This window comes from Aulonocara stuartgranti (genome assembly GCF_965226115.1).
Source record: "Aulonocara stuartgranti genome assembly, chromosome: 7".
Classification (NCBI taxonomy): domain Eukaryota; kingdom Metazoa; phylum Chordata; class Actinopteri; order Cichliformes; family Cichlidae; genus Aulonocara; species Aulonocara stuartgranti.
In genome coordinates, this window is record NC_138945.1 from 59426573 (window position 1) to 59445500 (window position 18928).

The following is an 18928-nucleotide window of genomic DNA, read 5'->3' on the forward strand; positions in this document are numbered from 1 at the left end:
ATGCTGCTGTGGTGGAGCCCCGAGTTAAAGAGACAGAGCTGAAATATATTCGCACATTCAGACGCACCTCTGTTTCTTAGGATAAGGCTTGAGCTGAAGCGACGCTGCGCTATCAGATTTCAGTCAGTGTGTGCATGTGTGCGCACGCCTGTGCACACAGATTACACCTCAGTCCAAATTAATATATTGCTTTAAATCCAAAATATTAAAAAGATGTCAGAGGTTGTGTTTTTTTTTTCTCTTTTAACTACAATTTTTAACTACAGCCTTTACCACCCTTTTCCTGACTGTGTCGAGACGAGTGCTTTGGAGTCCTCTACAGCTGATGCAGAGGCTACACTGAGTTCATGGGAGCTTCCCACATTACACTCACTCATACCCAGAGAGTAATCAGTAAATGTCTTTGAAGGAGAGTTTGTTCAGCACTTCATCAGGTATAAAGTGGTTTTTATTTGGAAATGTGGTCCCTATCCATCTTTTAAATGACTTTTTAATGGTCGTCACACCATCCTAATCAATCATGTGGCAGAGCTAGCCTGCAAGCGCAAATACACTCTATTTATAATTCCTATATTCTGCAGCAAAAACCTGACTCAGTGTGCCTCTCAGTACTGTAAACAAACAGATACAAAATCAGTAGGTTTGTCTTTCCAATTTTGTGCAGACATTGGAAAAACTTCCTTTAGCAATCTCCAGCATCCTGGTTATGAGGTACCCCGCGTAATTTGTCTTTATATTACATCAATAACTTTTTCAAAGGAAGGATAGAGTAACTTTCCCCCCCAAGTAGTGCAGTTTATTGTTGTTCTTCTGTGTCTCTTTATTCAGGCCCACACTTCATGAAGGCCCCCTGCTCACCGTCACCACTCCCCCTCCCGCCTCACTGGCGACCACAGTACTTTACATCTATAATGAGATACAAATACGCATCAGCAGGACAGTGTCTATGCCACGCGTCACTCTGTGAATATTACTCACACTTATTAGCTGGATTATGTTAATCTTTACACTTTTTGCTCACAGACAACAGACTCCCCATGATATGGGGGTGGTCACGGCAGCAAGCGTGTGTTGTCCTGTGTGTGTATTTCTGAGTGTGCGCCTGCATGTCTGTTAAAGTGATTGCCATGTTGTCAAACTGATCTGCATGAGAAAGGGTGGTCTAATTACATCACTTATGTAAATGAGAAATGCACACAGCCAAGCACATACATACACATCGCAGAGGTCAAAAAGACAGTGCAGGCTGCCCCCTTATTGACTAACACAGGGTGGCATCACCACCTGTCAGAAATAGCCCTGTGCTCACACTGTACACAGAAGTTACAGGCTGTTTCGATGCACACCACTCAGATAAATCAGAAATGGAAGTCGATTGGTCAAGCTCACATTAGACTAAAGCACTCAAAATGTTATTGGAAAATGTCCGACCGCATATCCAGTGATTAGTCTTTTTTTCAGACTGAAACACTGATAGTATCCCTGTTGGAATGATTTATTGAGTCTGACACATTTTAATTAAGCCCAAATTAAATGAATCGGCTGGCGGACTATAAAATATTGCAGTTTAATAACGAGCCCCTACATTTTCCTTTTTTTCCCCCCCTTCCTTCATCCAATCCCATTTTGGCTAGCCGCACCAAATAACCTCTCTCCATTTAATGATATGCAAATGAATTTTCATGAACCCCATGATCCCATGCGATGATTAAACTGAGATGACATTAGCTGCCATGCTGCTGCCACTCTCAGTGTTTCTGTCTCCCTATTTTCTGTCTCCCTATCTCTACCATCTTCCTTTGTATCCACGACAACAGCCAACTGGTGATATTAACAGGGTTCATTGTCAATATTCCCTTTCCTTCACCATTCCTTGAAATTTCCTTTGTGAGAAGTGACATTTTGCATATCCGCTGTTATTTCAGAGAAGTTTTCCCAATGCCAGCAGAGATGGCGAATCAGAGAGCTGGTTTCACTGGTTCTCACGTCTCATGTGGTAGTGAGCCCACTGCAGACATACAAGTTACAACAACTTTACAATTACTGTAGTAACATTACATAGACGATTTTAGTAACCTTCCACATCTCTTCATTTTCCACTTTCAATGCTCCCCTCCCACCGTTCCGTTTTAGTCTGTATCCAACTCCACCTCTGCTGTCGTTTATTGTACTCCATTTGCATAATGAAGCCCAGGCTTAATTAAGATCCCACTGGAGTCTGGAGCCAAGGATGAAGGAAGGAAGGACGAGGGAGGGGGAGGTAGTGAGGGAGGAATCCGGCGTTCCTTAGCTTATCCGCACGTGTCCAAATAGGAGGCACAATTTGGGGGGGAGAAGAGCGTTGACGAGTGATTAAATCGCTAATTATGATCGGCTGTTAGAATTAGTGTGTGGCTGTTAATTAGCTGCAGATGAGATGCCCAGACAGTTGCCCGCCTCTGATGACTGCAGAACCCTCCCTGACTGGCAATAGAGAAACACAGCTTGACACCCTGGAGATGATGCCAACACATCCCTCCCTTTAAACACACACAGCAGTCTGAGGGGATATCCCTTTAAGAAGATCCCAGGTGTGCAAGTGCAGGAAAGAGGCTCTTCATCATCCTTGTCCACCCACTCCCACTGTTCTTCGTTAAGCACAAAATCCCCCATTTTCCTCCTTCTGCATCCGTTATTCATTTTGCTCATTATTCCTCTCTTTCCACATAGTCTTTCTGCCCATACTGGAATGGTATGATCCCTCCTCTTAGATTTTTGTGATGGGCAGCAGCATCCTTTCAGTGCAGCAGCTGGCACTGAGCAGAGTTGGCATCACGGAAATAGTTTTTCTCCCAAACTCCCACCACGGCTACATTTGTAGTTCTACTTGTAGTTCTTTTGCTACTTTTTTTGCCGTGGCATTTAGTACATTTTAGTGTATCTATTGGTCGTGCCCGCGAACGCCTCGCAGTTTGTGTTTGGCATGGTGCCATCTCTGTTTCCAGTCTTTCCCTTGAGGGGATGCCACCGCCAAAAACGTTCAAGGCATCCGAAATGTTTTGCTCACCGTACGGAGGTTTCTGTTTACTAATGTGTGCATTATGTTGCTTTGGCAGGGTGCCATCTTTCTTCCTGTACCCTTGCCGCCCCTGAAAAGATGCCATCACTAAATCGCTGGCAACCGTTGCCCGGGCACCTCTTCTTGGCTTTGTCCAAACAAACAAATGGTGATTAGTAGCAAATCCTCGGAGGTGAGTCCTCGTCTTTGACTATGACAGTTTTCCGCCATTCGCTTCGAATGCTTCGGGCATGCCACATGTACAAACTGGCATGCTGCCCGTTGGGTGGCACGCTGCAGCTGGCATAGAAAGGAAGAAAAATTGAATAACGGTTACAATAATTCCAACGCTGTTTCCCATTCTGCGACCTATCGTGCATTTACAAATTTAAAGTATTGTCCATCTTTCTCCTCAACATCCTATGATTCTGTCGTTTATCGATATCCGAGTCCTCTGCTTGCTGGCATCTCACTTACTTCTATGCTCCGCTATCTTCTGATATTTTTCCCATCTTCCCTTTCTCTGCCCAGTCTCTTGTTCGTTACGCCCCATTATGCCTGTGCCAAGGTGCCACCATGGTAGCAGTATGGAGGTCTGTTTCTCTTCCTCTTTCATTCTTATTCTCCTCCTCGCCCCTTTTCCCATGCCCATGCCCGCCCCTGCTCAAGTCCTGACTGGATGGCACTGTGCCAACCTGCCACCGCCATCGCTCTCATTTGTAGCTCATCCCTCCGTTGCCCTTCCCCCTGTCTCTTCATTTCCATCCCTCTCTTTTCCCCTTATTTCATTCATTTATTTTCTAACAAAAAAAAAAAACGCTTCACATTGTATGGAACACTTTATGTGTTGGACCTCTAGTTATGCGCAAGATCACTTCAGACATACAAACTTTTCATTCCTTAAAGTCACTCTGCAAATCTTTGCTGTCATTTGAAAGACTTTTTTTGGCACCTGAAGAAATGCTCTCAGTGGCTGCCCTGTAGGTAATTACAGCAGCACTCACTTATTCCACTGAGACAAGAGGAGAAGGACGAAGAGAGCCCCGAGTTTGTAGAGAGCTTGTGCTGTTTTAATTAACTTTAACCAACCCCCCATTATGTGTGTTTCACTTCACATCTCCTAGAGCCTTGAGTAGGTTGTGCTCGTTCACACATGAACAATACAGCAATATGATTGATATGATCATCAGTAAAATTGATTGTATACCATTGACCTAACCCACTTTGCCAAGATGACCCTTGCTCCCTTGTTTTTCTTTTTTTTTTCTCCCACTCTTTTAATTCTCTTGAGTCAAACAAAAGCTGGCAGTGGTGGTGATGCTATTAAGCAAATACTCTCATTAGAACACAAAACATAATGAATATGTAAATGGTGTGTGTAATTTATGCATGGGCTGAGAGACTTGTTGTCTATTCAGCCCTTTATTATACTCTCTATTTTTATCCCCTTTTCCTTAAAAGTTCACACTCTTTACCAATTTACTGCTTTTCTTAGACCACATCCTGTGACTGAATCCTTGGGGGACTTCTCGAGGTCTATCTATTGTCTCCTTTATTTTGCCTTTTTTTATGTCTACACTTTTCTCCTTGCCTTTAACCATGGTTTGTACTCTCTAACAGTCTTTTTTCTCTGTTTGCTTCTTTTGGCTCACATCCTGTCCTCTCCAAAAACAAACCCTGCAGTGACGCATTAAACCAACAACTGAGTGTTTGAACAAGGTCTTTCTTCCAGGAATATGAATACTGAATAATCTATCCACTAAATCGCATCCGGACCTGATTGTGTTGTATTCTGTTTTCCCTTTGTCCCTCTGTGACTGTGTTGATCTTAATGTGTGGTCCAAACTGTGTGGCAAATTGAAGCGTGTCCTGATAGACGGAGAGTAGCCTTGCTCCTGTCTAGGATAAACACCTATAATACTCTGGCTCCCTTGGCAATCACCATAGCAACAAACCATGGTACCCACGTGAGTTGCATAATAAGATGTTCCCCAAGACCATGGACCATAAAGCGACAAAGTGACAAACTAGACACCCGCAGCACTGGCTGTAAGACAGAAAAATTCATTTTGAACAAAACAAAGGTTATGTTTGACATTTGAATGGTTATTTTCTATTTGTCAATAAGCTCACATCAGAAAACATGCACCCTTACAAGCACATACACCTTTTCTGTGTCTCCAGACCTTAAAAGGTGCTGATGAGCTGCAGTCAATGATTGTAATGAGCTATCGATCACCGTGGGAAAACAGAGGGACAGAGAAGGGTGAGGGAGGCAGAGGGAACCAGAGGACACACACACACAAACTGAAGGACTGCCAGAAAAAAAAATAAGAAAAACTTCAGATGAACTAAATGGAGACAAGCTGCCTGAGACAGAGTATCAATACTTGCTTTAATCAAGACTTCATCTCCCATTGTTCTGCTTGAAATAGAATTTATGGGACTGTGTTTTCTGTGATCACAGGTTTAAATGGAAGTGGTCAACTCAGGGCAGTGTGTGGATGAGTTGATTTGCGAAGGATGACCATGCAGACACGCTTGCCATGACCAAGTACAGATGCCAGTGAATGGCACTGACGCAGTATCTCTATATTCCCCTCTTTTTGTGCTGTATGCATGGAGTGAAGGCAGACAGCTTTAGGGAAGGGGGAGGTGCGTTGCGTGTGTGTGTGTGTCGTGTGTTGGCTGGCGTTTCAGATAATGAAATGCAGCAGGGAACAAAGAGCTGGGGGCCCCTATTCTCTGTGCTGCAGCTTCATTTTCACTCCCGTCAGTCTATGATTCTTCTAAACCCTCTTTCTTGTGTACACGCATGCATGTGTGTGTGTGTGTGCGTACGTGCATGTTTATGTTTGTATGAACCAGTTGTTGTTATGTGCACGAGTCTCCCCTCCTCCTCCCCCCCTGTTAGCATTCTGCATGGCAGATCCCCCTAATGTAATAACTGTGTCTGCATGTCTAATTTACAGCAGGAGAGAGTAAATAGCCTGTGGTTAATTACAGTACGTGTGTGTGCTTGTGTGTATGTGCGTGTGTGAGTCTATGCAAGTGTCTACATGCGCGTGGGTGTGTCAGAATGATTTATGAGTTGCAAATAGCTACACTAGTGGCCCGTTTCTCCTCACTTAGTTTTTAATCTGTCTTTCCATTAATTTTCCTGGAGACGTTATTATGGTTTTATAACAATGTGCACGAGGATGCACATATGAGTACACGCGTGTGTTAATGAGACCGAGGTGTGGACATTTCGCGAGTATCAGCTCTACGTGGGCACCTGGACTGCACTTTTGCTTTTGCTTCTCTATTTCCCTTCCTTCCTTTTCCCCTTTTTCTCTCTTTTGGTGCTTCATTCACTCTCTTCATTGAGAGCCACAATGAACACAGATCTTTATTGACAGTACACGGTAGAACATGGAAACAGCAGGTCAATCCGTTTAGCCCAAGGGCCGATACACCAATTCACCAATTTGTCAGTGTTAGTTTGAAAGAGAAAAGCAGCTAATCTCTCCTCTCTGCTCTCTATTGATCACACACTTAGACTCCACTTCTCTGTCTAAACACTATTGATTCTCTCTCTCTCTCAATCTCTTTCTCCCGCTCCCTCTCTTTCGGTCTTGCTCTATTCACATACCACAGCACTCAACACCATATTCCCTTCTTACACTCCCACTACTTTTCACATAATAGTTTTGAATAACTCAGATCGTATGTCCTTGTTTGCGAAGCCTTGAGTCGCATTTTAGACGAACACTTGAGAATTTGTTTTTATATAAGTAAAATAAGACTTCTGAGTAATTCCTGTAATAGTATCACAAGTGGAGCTTATCAACTATACAAAGCATTTTAAAGTTTGCTCCACAAGTGTCACAAATCATTGTCCCCTGCTGCGTACTTTCAAAAGCTTATTCATGGTCTCATTAAAAAAATCAATTACTTAGCAACCCTTCAACAGTCTGAATACAGACTGTGATTAAAAAAAAAAAAAAATCACTGCTGGGTACACCGTCTCCTGTCTCCTGGCTTTGTTTTTCAGTCACATCACAGGCTGCACTTGAAAAAGGCCACATTCCTGTGAAGATGAAGGCTATGTAAAAATTATAGAGTGATTATCCAAAGGAAGATGCCCCCCCCCCCCCCCCCCCTCCAGCATTTTAACATCACTTCAAATTGAACCAAGGATCTCTATTTGATTGGATTTTGCTTGTGGCGACCCTGGGAATGAAACATTTTCGTTGACAGGTATAGATTTGGCAGAGAAATGATTGTGCTGTGGACAGGAAGATGAAACACAGAGATCGACTCAAATCTATGTCAAAAACAGGCATTCATATAGCATTTATTAGGTCTATATTGCTCTGCCATAATGCCAAGTTAATGAAATGTAAACAAGGAATCCCATCTGTTACTCACACGCTGTGAAAAGAAAAAAAACCCAGCCTAACACCCATGGGCTTTACTAGCCTCCTGCATAGCTCATTTATATTAGATTTGTACACCCCCTACTGGTGCTTTTTACTCATTACAATTTACCCCAGGTTACAAAACATTTGACACATGGCTTGTGTAACTGAAAATCAGCTGTTGTTTGGTAACCGGTAGTTCAGGAGGTTGAGATGATCGTGAATATAGAGCTTAGGCTTTAATCTTTTTAACAAACTAAAATGTCAGTCACCTTTTACTCGAAGATGCCTCCTTCAGGAGCTGATGCCCAAGCCACAGTGAAATGGTGGTTAGGGGAAGTACTGGAGGGTCGAGAGGATCCCGAGGGTTTCTTCGCCATGTGTGTGTCCATCCTGGGGCAAGTAGAGACCCGCTCACAGTTTCTGTCCCTCATCGAGCCTCTGTCCACGGGTGACAGACTCCTGCACGCCAGTCTCACCTCCATCTACCAGGAATATTTCACCAAGGTCAGTAAATGTTTCAGCAATAGAAGTACATTCAGGTTGGAGGACTTGTAACACCTAGGCTTAAGTCAGCAAAAATAAAATACATACAAAAAATGACACGAACAAAACACAATAAGGAAGTAACAGGACTTAATTAAACGACTGGCGTTTTTAGAGATTAACTCAAGCATTTGATGATACACGTAACTTTAGGTAGCTAGTTGTGTTTTTGTCACTTTTTCATTTTACCTACTAGCCTAGCTTAACCTAAAATAAATAAATACGTAAATAAATGAAAGAAAACATACATAAGTATTAATGATTTCCTAATGGCGGTACAGGAGCAGCTCTTCACCGAAACTGCAAACCACTCCCAAGGCTAAAGTTTCCCCCTTTTGTGAATGCGGAGCCCCGGGATCTGCGTTAATTGGTGATATTTTCCCGAGAACTACGGAAGCGTTGAGCTGCCACCCAGGCAAAAGAAAAATAGAGCTATATCACATCATAACGTGAAAACTTTATTGTTCTCACAATATACTATCATGTTAGTACAATATACTTTTCACGTTTGAACAACATAATATCACGTCATTACAATATACATAATTATTACGTTCGTAGAATATAAAAAGTTTTTTGTTATAACGTGATATTAAGTATATTGTAATGACGTGATAGTATATTGAACAAACATGAAAAGTATATTGTAAGAACAATAAAGTTTTGTGATATATCTCTATTTTTATTTTGCCTGGGTGGCAGCTCTATGCTTCCCTACATCGAGATGATGTCTCCCAATTTTTTCCCATTTCAGTTTTCTTTGTATTTGTAGGGATTTTTTCTAAAAATGTCTAAAAGTAATTTAGAAAATGGAAATTGTGATTTCCTTGGCATTTTCCACTTTCCCTAAACAATTTGAGGAAAGTGGACAAGTGGAGGACAAAAGAAGTGGCAGGTCTAAAGAACTATCTAAAGCAGATGAACAGTATCTGAAAGTCATGTCCAGCAGAAATAGGAGAAAAAAAAATCAAAAACAAGACCTGACACAGGACCTGAGAGATGCATGTGATGCTGCCCATCAGCGCAGGATTTAATCCCAGTGCTGATAGGGATTAGGGCAGGACCCCCTGGAATCTAGAGGGCGGTGTTGGAGATGAAGATGGGGGCTTGAATGAAGCCTGAGTGACAAGACGGAACCGGTGATGGGGAGAATTTGGGTTACAATAAGGTGTCTGCAAGGAAGAATGACAGGTTTGCATGTGTCCCTTATGAAGTACTTGATGAGTGTAAACCAAGCCGTGCCTGTACACACCCATCTAATTAAAGAGATAATACATTTAAATAATTGAAACACCTGTGGTAGTTTTTGATAAAAGCTAATGTCTTGTCATTTAGGGCATAGTGTACACATTCGTCTTTTTAAACTACTAAAGAATTGTTTTAAAAGTAATAACAGTGGGTTGTCCTGCTTAAATTTTAGACTGAAGATGACGAGCTGGAACTTGCTTTGGCTCTCTCTCTACTGGATATGAAAGGTCAGAGAGGATCTGTTCAGCTGAATTCTATATTAAAGCCTGAAGGAAGCAACTGCACCAATCAAACTGGATCCTGGAACAGAGAGAGTCCACCGCAGACAGCCAGAGAGATGGAGTTTCAAATAAGTACGTATCCTAATAAGCAGACACTCGGGACAGGTCAGACTGTGTGTGTCTCAGAACAGGAGGGAGATGTGGATCAATCACAGAAACCAAAACGCTCTAAGAATAGGCGGCAGAGGCGAAAATGTACTGGCCAGCACCTTGTAGGTTTACCCCGCTCTCCATCAGCACCACCACCAGTGTTACTGTGGTTCAGGAGGGATTTGCGGCTGTGTGACAATCCTGCTCTCGTGGCGTCACTAGAAGTGGGTGCACCTGTCATACCTGTCTTCATCTGGAGCCCCAAAGAAGAGGAGGGAACGGGCATTACAGTGGCTATGGGAGGAGCTTGTAAGTTTGATCAAGGAATCAGTGGTTATAGCAATACTTTGTCTCATGTCTTCATAATAGTTCTTGACAAAATCCTTGTTTGTAAGGCTCTGTATTCTAATTGTCTGAATGTATCTTCCCTTTTTTAAATAGGTAAATATTGGTTGCATCAGGCATTGTTGTGTTTTTGTTCATCTTTGGAGCACATCGGCAGCCGTCTTGTCGTCCTCAAGGCAAATGGGGAGATGACAAGTACTGAATCTTCTCTGAAGGCACTTAAGGAGCTGATTAAAGAGACTGGGGCAAGAACAGTGCTGGCTAATGCCTTGTATGAGCCCTGGCTGAAGGAGAGAGATGATCTGGTAGTATCAGCTCTGCAGAAACAAGGTGTTGAATGCAGGATGTTCCACTCTTATTGTCTCAGAGACCCTTATTCTGTCACCACGGAGGGTGTTGGCCTTCGAGGTTAGTCAAAGCATATTTCTATGTGCATACTGGGTTTGCTGATAATGTATACCTAAATTACAATATGGCTATTCTGATGAACTTTTATTGTTTTTTTATGATGTAGGAATAGGTTCAGTCTCTCACTTCATGAGCTGCTGTAGACAGAACCCAGGGACTGCAGTAGGAGTTCCCCTGGACCCCCCGGTATCTCTCCCTACACCTGCCCACTGGCCAAAGGGGCTCTGTTTGGATGAACTAGGCTTGGCACGCATGCCCCGCAGGAAGGATGGCACAACGGTTAGAAACCAAAGCTCTAAGGCAAAACAAAACAACTTAAAAAATAATTTAAATCACGCATCTGTCAATGTTTTCTTTGTTTTCTCTTCGGCATTCAGGTTGACTGGGCAGCGAATATTAGAAAGACCTGGGATTTTAGTGAAGGAGGAGCGCAAGCCCGTCTAGAGGCCTTTCTTCATGATGGTGAGACACCTATTGTTCAGTTGGTTATCTTAACAGACTTGGCAATGAACAACACCATATATTTATTTCTATTTCTAGGTGTGTATAGATATGAAAAAGAGTCAGGCAGGGCAGATGCTCTGAACACCAGCTGCTTGTCGCCCTATCTTCATTTTGGTCAGCTCAGTCCACGCTGGTTAATGTGGGATGCCAAAGGAGCACGTTGTCGACCCCTAAAGTTCCAACGCAAATTGGCGTGGAGAGATTTGGCTTACTGGCAGCTCACGCTGTTTCCTGACCTCCCATGGGAATCCATCAGACCTCCATACAAGGTGGAAATTAGTTATAGACTACAAAGTGAATATTAACCATACCATAAAATTGTAAACTTTTTTTGTTGCCACGTCAATTTATTAATTTGTAATAAAGGCCTAAACCACATTATGGATAATTTTACATCCACTGGCAGGCTTTGCGGTGGAGCAGTGATCGGGGCCACCTCAAGGCATGGCAGCGAGGACGAACAGGCTACCCTCTGGTCGATGCAGCCATGAAGCAGCTGTGGCAAACAGGCTGGATGAACAACTACATGAGACATGTAGTGGCATCTTTTCTCATAGCATATCTTTATCTGCCTTGGCAAGAAGGCTATCGCTGGTTCCAGGTGAGATGCGTGTGCACACTGGGACTAATGCACTCACAAAGATATTGCACCAAATGCCTGACAAATATTCACAAGTACTACTTAACTTCCTGACTGTATCCAACCCATTTTTAGGACACCCTGGTGGATGCAGATGTTGCCATAGATGCAATGATGTGGCAGAATGGGGGCATGTGTGGCCTGGATCACTGGAACTTTGTCATGCACCCTGTTGACGCAGCAATGACCTGTGACCCCTACGGTACCTATGTTAGGAAATGGTGTCCTGAACTTGCAGAGTTGCCTGACGAGCTTATTCACAAACCCTGGAAATGTCCTGCATCTATGCTGCGGCGTGCAGGTGAGACATTTTATTGTAATTCACTTTTTAAATAAGATAAATGTATGGAATCATGCTTTGCATAGTTTAGTTTTAACAGTTAATATATCAATTTATTACATCGATGCTGTCCTCACGGTTTAGGTGTGGTGTTTGGCCAGTCGTATCCCGAGCGAATAATTACAGATCTCGAGGAGCGAAGGAATCAGTCTCTGCAGGATGTAGCTTTGGTGCGCAGGGAGTTTGAACAGTATGTGGACAAACGCTCAGGCTGCGATTTGGTGCCTTTGCCCCCACGCCTGGTCTCTGAGGCTTTGGGTTTATCACACAAGGATGGGGCTGTGGTGACACAAGGAAAGCAGTTCCTGTTGCCTGTCATCACTCGCATGGAATTCAAACACCAGCATGAAGATCCGGATGCTGATGCCACATCAAACCCCTACAACGCAGTTTTAAAAGGATACGTGAGCCGAAAGAGGGACGAGACCATTGCTTTCCTTAATAAGAGAGACTTCACTGCCAGTGTAATGCATGAGGCAGTCCAAAGAAAGGAGAGGCTCAACAGCGATTATCGGAGAATGGAGGGGCTCCCACCGTCTCCTTCACCTCGAGGCAGGGCCAGACGAACTCCCACAGCCAAGGACAGGTTCTCTATAGTACCCGGTGGGGCAGTCACTTCTCTAAAGTGACCAAGACTACAAACTTTTTAGTCATTTGCCACAGAATGTAAACATATTACAAATTTATTGAGTGTAAAAATTATGCCAAGACATATTCTGCCAATGTGGATGTGGAAAATATTTGTGGAAAAAAAGTAGATTGCAAGGGGGCTGGAAAATGCTCTCAAAAGTTTATATTCAGTTTGACCTCAGGTACTGTGTTTAATAATGGCAGCATACACTGCGTTCCAAATTATTATGCAAATGATATTTTTCTGTTTTTGCTACTTAGTCGATTCAAATGACAGTCGGCATAATTTTCGAGTCATCGACCAATAGAGTATAATTCAAATGTTACTGAACAAAACTCCCAATGAAAACAGTATGTTTTTCAAAAATAAAAAAAACTTAAAATGCACTGTTCCAAATTATTACGCACACAGACTTTCAAAAGATTTTATAGATTGTAAAGAATTGAAAATGGTTATTTGTTGAATTTGCAGCATTATTAGATCAATTTCACTAACATCAAAAGCGATTTCAATCAAAAACATCTTAACAGGTCAAGTTACATATTAACATAGGACCCCTTATTTGATAGCAGTTTTACAATTCTTGCATCCATGGAACAGTTTCTACTTGAATGGTTTGCAGGATGTCAGAATAGCCTCCCAGCGCTGCTGTTTGGAGGTGAACTGCCTCCCACCCTCATATTTTTTGTTTGAGGATGCTCCAAAGGTTCTCAATAGGATTGAAGTCAGGGAAGAATGGGGACCACACCATGAGTTCCTCTCCTTTTATGCCAATAGCAGTCAATGATGCAGAGGTATTCCTTGTAGCATGAGATGGTGCATTGTCTTGCATGAAGATGGTTTTGTTCTTCTCTTTCTACCATGGAAGAAAGTGGTCAGTCAGAAGCTCCACATACTTTGCAGAAATCATTTTCACACCTTCAGGGACCCTAAAGGGGACAACCGGCTCTCTCCCTGTGATTCCGGCTTAAAACATGACTCTACCACCTCCTTGCTGACGACGCAGCCTTGTTGGGACATGGTGGCCGTCCACCAACCATCCACCACTGCATCCATCTGGACCATCCAGGGTTGCACTGCACTCATCAGTGAACAAGACTGTTTGAAAATTAGTCTTCATGTAGTTCTGGGCCCACTGCAGCCGTTTCTGCTTGTGAGCATTGGTTAGGGGTGGCTGAATAGGTTTATGCACAACTGCAAGTCTCTGGAAGATCCTACACCTTGATGTTCGCAGGGCTCCAGAGGGACCAGCAACTTCAAATAAGTGTTTGCTGCTTTGTAATGGCCTTTTAGCAGCTGCTCTCTTAATCTGATGTATTTGTCTGGCAGAAACCTTCCTCATTGTGCCTTTATCTGCACGAACCCATGTGTGCTCTGACTCAGCCACAAATCTCTTAACATTATGGTGATCACGCTTACATTTTTGTGAAATATCTAAGGTTTTCATTACGTGTCCAAGGCATTCAACTATTTCATGCTTTTCAGCAACAGAGAGATACTTTTTCCTTCCTATGTTGCTTGAAAATGGTGGTCTGCTTAATAATGTGGAACATCCTTCTTTAGTAGTTTTCTTTTAATTGGGCTCACCTGGCAAACTAATGATCATAAGTGTCCAAGATTGATTTCAATGATACAAAGAGTCCTGAGACACAATTCCATCCATGGGTTTAATTGAAAAACAACTAATCTTTATGATACTTAAACACAATTTGCATTATAATTTGGAATGCGGTGTATATACATATATTTATATTAGTGCGATTTATTTTTTCTTTAAGCCGTATATAAAACATAACAATTTCAGAAATAAATGACAAAGAAAAGAGACTTTTTAAGGAAATGTTTATTTATTTTTTTATTACACAGGTCCTCTGTCCACAGTTTAACCCTTATACATGCAGTGAAGATCAAAATAATTAATACCATAAAGACAAAAGTGCTTTTTAAGTCAAACAGTGTCCCAAGACAGAGTTTCAAGTCCTTCACTGAAATGATTTGTAACTATTTTATTCTAGTCTCAGTCTCTTCCACCTTTTGGTGGTTTGATGCTTTAAGAAACCAACAATGGATATTAGGTCAATGCAGGCTGGAAGGTCCCCTAAATTAAGTCTGTAAAGAAATTCTAAAGTTCACAGCTCTACAGCACTGACAGATCAGTAGCCTGGAGCTACAGAGCTCCACTGGAGAATGCTATGTATTGCGTTTTAACGGACAGGCACATATTGTGCACCTCTCTCTGCCAGTGTTGTGAGAAAAAGGGAAGGTGCACAGCACATACAGAAAGGTGTTATGTCAGTCCTCAATAGAATGGATGTATCTCTCATATGCAGCTTCATCCATTAGACTGTCAAGCTCGGCAGGTTTGGAAATGCTCATCTTCATGAGCCAACCTATAATAGATGTGTAAAAATCAAGTTAAGCTAAGCTCTGATTCAAAGATGCACACTGGTTTCAGTACTTGTAGCATTAAATGCTTCACATGAAAAAACAAAACAAAATATGAGTATATTTTGTTCTTTGCATTGTTTAAAGATATAAGCTAAAAACCTTATAAGAGAAAATGTTTGTAAATGTCACTGACACTGTTATATATATATACATACATACATACATACATACACATACACACACACACACACACACACACACACTTTTTTTTGCTTGAGTAAAATAGTCCACCAGAGTGAACAGCTTATGTTTTGCTTTCAGACTGTGAGTGAATGTTATAAGTGAAAGGTTATTTTAACATTCTGCAGTGCATTACTACCAAAGGCCATAAAGGTAATTGTGATGGGTTAGTAATTAACTTAAATAAAATGGAATGAATGCAGTGAGGGAAAAGAGATTGAAACATACAATGTCTCTGGACATCAAATATTCAGATGTTAGTTAGAAAATGTGCAATGAAGGGTCATTTTAATGAAATATAATGTAATGTAACAATAGAACAGCTCCAGCTTTATGGCCTTAATGTAGACCCTGTCTTCACTGTTATGTTGTGTTGTATTACTGCCATCTACTGTCCAGAGATTAAACCTCATAGCTTACTGCCGCGTATTATACTGGGTGATAAAACAGTTAAAAAAAAAAACATTAGGTTTTAGCAGTGATCTATATAGAAAAAAAATGCACCAATCGAAAGAAAATGCCAATGTTGTGACAAACCACAAAGAGTAATGTCATTGGTTAATTCTATTTAAGCTCTTGCATTAATCTAAAATGTCTCATACATACACCAGAGTACCCTCCACTAACTGCACTGTGACGTTTATGTGTGTACTTACCATCTTTGTAGCAAGATTTATTGACCAGACCAGGGTTGTCTGCCAGTAGCGTGTTGATCTCTACAACTTCTCCAGTTAAAGGAGAATAAAGCTCGCTGGCTGCCTTTACACTTTCCAGAGCTCCAAACTCATCTGCAGGAGTAATATTCAGAAAGTACGTCATGAGGGACAAGAGGCCATCCACTTTCCTGCATTGTGGTGACTCTAAATCCAGCGATGACATGCATGAGATCAAGCTTTATACCCATCTTAATAATATTCACTATTATTCAGCAAACATCATACCTTGCTGAGCCAGCTGTGCCCCCACCTCTGGCAGTCCACAATAAACTACATCTCCCAATGCCTCCTGCAAGCGGTTAGGGAAAACATTTAGCCAGGACAACCAGAGTATGATGTTAAAAAAAACAAAACAAAACAGTTATTTGCGTTTCATTTAAATGTTGTGGAAAGGGATGTCTGTGTTTACATTTGAGTCACTGCTATCTGGTGTTTGAGTGTTGTGCACACACAAGAAATGTAATGACAACTGTCAGTCCTACATATACTTTCTAAACTTTTAAATAAATGCCAGTTTAAAAACTGTACTTTATATTTATGTCAGTAAATATATGTTATTTAAGTTTTTTGGGGGCCATGTGAGGGAGCATTGCCTTAATTAGCTTGCATAATAAAAGAGCTTTAAATCTTGGATCTGCCTTGCATGTGCACATATTTCAGCGCCATTGTGCTAAAAAGTCATCACCTGCAAACATAAAAAAAAAAGATTATGTTTTTATGTGTAATATATTTGCTTATATTGAAAAATAGGCTGCACTCCGCATAATCTACATATGAAATAAAGAAATAACAAGTATCTTTATGACTATATTATTGTACCTACCTACTGTGTATTTTACACAATAATAAACCCAGTCTCTTCTGGCCACTTAAAATAGCTTTTAAAAAGACATTTTTAATGTTAATGAAACACCTGAACAAACAAAGGACACATACAAGTCCCTCTGCCAAAAACTGAGTGCAGCTTCTACTGCTACTGGACTGTTTATTTCAAAACACAATGATAACATTTAAGAGAAATATGTTTCACATACTGTAAGCCATCAAATCATTTATAGCAGTTTTAATCAGTGTTGTCTCAAAAAGTGATTTGAGTGATTTACCAAAACATTGTCAGCCTAGACATGAAACGTATGCCAACCATATCTCTAAAGAATGATATAAACCAGTTTGTGACAAAGTGACTTTTACATAGCATTTACTTATCCAGCTAAAAAGTCTCTTGACATATAAAAATGTCAATTTTTAAAGAGAGAGATCTGGCCAAGCAGCATTAAAAATAACACTATTATAAAGATATTGTGTGGCCAAAAAAGGACTGGATTGATTATAAGCCATAAAGATACTCGCGAAACAGGCCATTTCTTTATTTTTCATATATAACATATAAAGTCTATTTACCAATACAATTAAACACATTACACATAAAACTCTGAAATCAACTATCAGTTGATAATTTATTAAGACAACACCAGTAATCATCTTTTTTTCCTTCTTTTTCTGGCAAATTCCGGAAATCACATTTTGGCACCGGTCTGTGAAGTGCACGCGCAAAGGTGGAATACTCACTTGTGCAAAGTTGCTGATCCCGACCGTCCCGATTCCGTCTTCCACACGAATCCATTCGTGTTTGTCTGTGAATTTAAGCGCTGCAAGATAACACAACATACTCAGAACTTAGCGAGGATTTTGAAGTCCTCGACGAGTATGACAGAAACACTCAAACACGCTGCAGCTATCGTGTCCTTTCTGTCGCTAATGTTATCTAATACAAGACATGCATAGTCGAATACCTGCTGATAACCGGCTAGAAGAGGCTAGCGTTCTTCCAAAATAAGGCTTAGATGCCAGCTGCAATGGAGAAAGCGACGCTGAACGAGCGAGTAAAGGCAAAACTGTAGAAAAGTTGGAAGAGAGGGAACGGAGTAGCCAACAGGCAGCCATGTTTGTCGCTCACTGATGAGAGCATGTTTCTTCTTCATTGATATGAGAGGTATCAGTGGCACTTTACTGCCCTCCACCGATCATCGTTATTGATCCTCTTGAGCGCTCGGTTTGCTATTATAAAAACTATTATTATAATTTAACTAGCAATAAATTTCTTAAAAAATAAAGAAATGCCAAACTCAAGCCCAAAGTAAATTACTTCTACCCCTGTTGATTTTTTTTAAAAGTTGCCACAGATGGAAATGGAAACTGACTTAGAATCGATGCTGCATTATTTTAAAATAAATTTCTTGGCAGTTTGAAAGTTTTATACCATTTAAGACATGTTTCAGCTTCAAAGATCATCTAATATTAAAAAAGGAAAAATAAATTTTTGTTTCTGAGTTGTTTTTTCCCATGTGGCTGAATAACTCAGTAAAATAAAGTCTAACATTACCTTGGTGATAAAGTGGAAGGTGTACTACTTTTTATATTTCCAACTATTTTAGTTGATCTTTCCAGTACAACGCCGAAATTACTGTCAGCAAAGCCAAGGGAAGTTATACTGATTTAAAAATCTAAGTGTCAAAAATATAATAAAATACACATACACCATTACTTTACAGTGACTCAAATAATGGATTGTAGGTTATGTCCCAATACTTTTTATATACTTTGCTGCTCTAGCAATGCTCAAGATTTAGACATTAATTGAAGTATAAGTTAAATAAACATTCAAATCAGTGACTTAAAGATCTAGACCTTTTAATATGAGACTGTTCTAAGACATGCCTTGCTATTTCCTCAACACATTTCACTTGGAAATAATTGGAAAACAAAAGCCCACATATTCAGCAGCAACAAATTAAAATATAAAAAAAAAAATATGAAAAGAAGGTTTTAGAGAGAAATACTGGGATATACTGGCAAATATCTGCTTCTTTCTGTGAGTATCACCAGGATTTCACACTCAGAATAATACTGCATGTAAATTTCTATGCCCAAAGTAGGGTCGTTTTTTGTTTCGTTTTGTTGGAACACGCCCAACTAATTTAACATATCTAATATCTATGGTTTTGCTGATGATAAGGATAAGCTTCCAAGAAGTTTATCAGGGCGTTATTTCAGGAGCCGTGGTGATATCAGATGTTTATGATGGGTGGATTATGTGTAAACACATTCAAG

The 18928-nt window shown here is 40.9% G+C and overlaps 2 protein-coding genes across 3 annotated transcripts; one reads left to right on the plus strand and one right to left on the minus strand.

Annotated features, from left to right (window-relative positions):
- Positions 1–6084: 6084 nt before the first annotated feature.
- On the plus strand, positions 6085–14216 carry LOC309710426 (deoxyribodipyrimidine photo-lyase). Of its 2 annotated transcripts, none has more exons than XM_082539860.1 (9): positions 6085–7947; positions 9407–9914; positions 10047–10358; positions 10465–10637; positions 10736–10820; positions 10899–11131; positions 11269–11463; positions 11578–11803; positions 11927–14216. In XM_082539860.1, exons 1-9 carry the CDS (start codon positions 7702–7704, stop codon positions 12469–12471), a joined length of 2523 nt encoding a protein of 840 aa, XP_082395986.1. In that variant the 5' UTR covers positions 6085–7701; the 3' UTR covers positions 12472–14216. The 2 variants fall into 2 exon arrangements, with proteins under 2 accessions (XP_082395986.1, XP_082395987.1); XM_082539861.1 differs by lacking the exon at positions 6085–7947 and adding an exon at positions 9034–9177.
- An 82-nt stretch (positions 14217–14298) lies between these two features.
- Positions 14299–17805, minus strand: LOC309710428 (glycine cleavage system H protein, mitochondrial-like). Its single transcript, XM_082539863.1, has 5 exons — positions 17611–17805; positions 17387–17466; positions 16043–16106; positions 15758–15889; positions 14299–14863 (listed from the first exon to the last, which is right to left on the minus strand). The coding sequence occupies exons 1-5, from the start codon at positions 17759–17761 to the stop codon at positions 14766–14768; spliced, it is 525 nt and encodes a 174-aa protein (XP_082395989.1). The 5' UTR covers positions 17762–17805; the 3' UTR covers positions 14299–14765.
- Positions 17806–18928: the final 1123 nt, after the last annotated feature.

Coding starts and splice junctions, on each gene's coding strand:
- LOC309710426 (XM_082539860.1), top strand. CDS start 7,702: ATGTCAGTCACCTTTTACTCGAAGATGCCTCCTTCAGGAGCTGATGCC. Junction 9,915..10,046: donor AGTGGCTATGGGAGGAGCTT/GTAAGTTTGATC, acceptor TTTTTTAAATAG/GTAAATATTGGTTGCATCAG. Junction 10,359..10,464: donor GGAGGGTGTTGGCCTTCGAG/GTTAGTCAAAGC, acceptor TTTATGATGTAG/GAATAGGTTCAGTCTCTCAC.
- LOC309710428 (XM_082539863.1), bottom strand. CDS start 17,761: ATGGCTGCCTGTTGGCTACTCCGTTCCCTCTCTTCCAACTTTTCTACA. Junction 16,107..17,386: donor GGATCAGCAACTTTGCACAA/GTGAGTATTCCA, acceptor AACCGCTTGCAG/GAGGCATTGGGAGATGTAGT. Junction 15,890..16,042: donor GGCACAGCTGGCTCAGCAAG/GTATGATGTTTG, acceptor TTACTCCTGCAG/ATGAGTTTGGAGCTCTGGAA.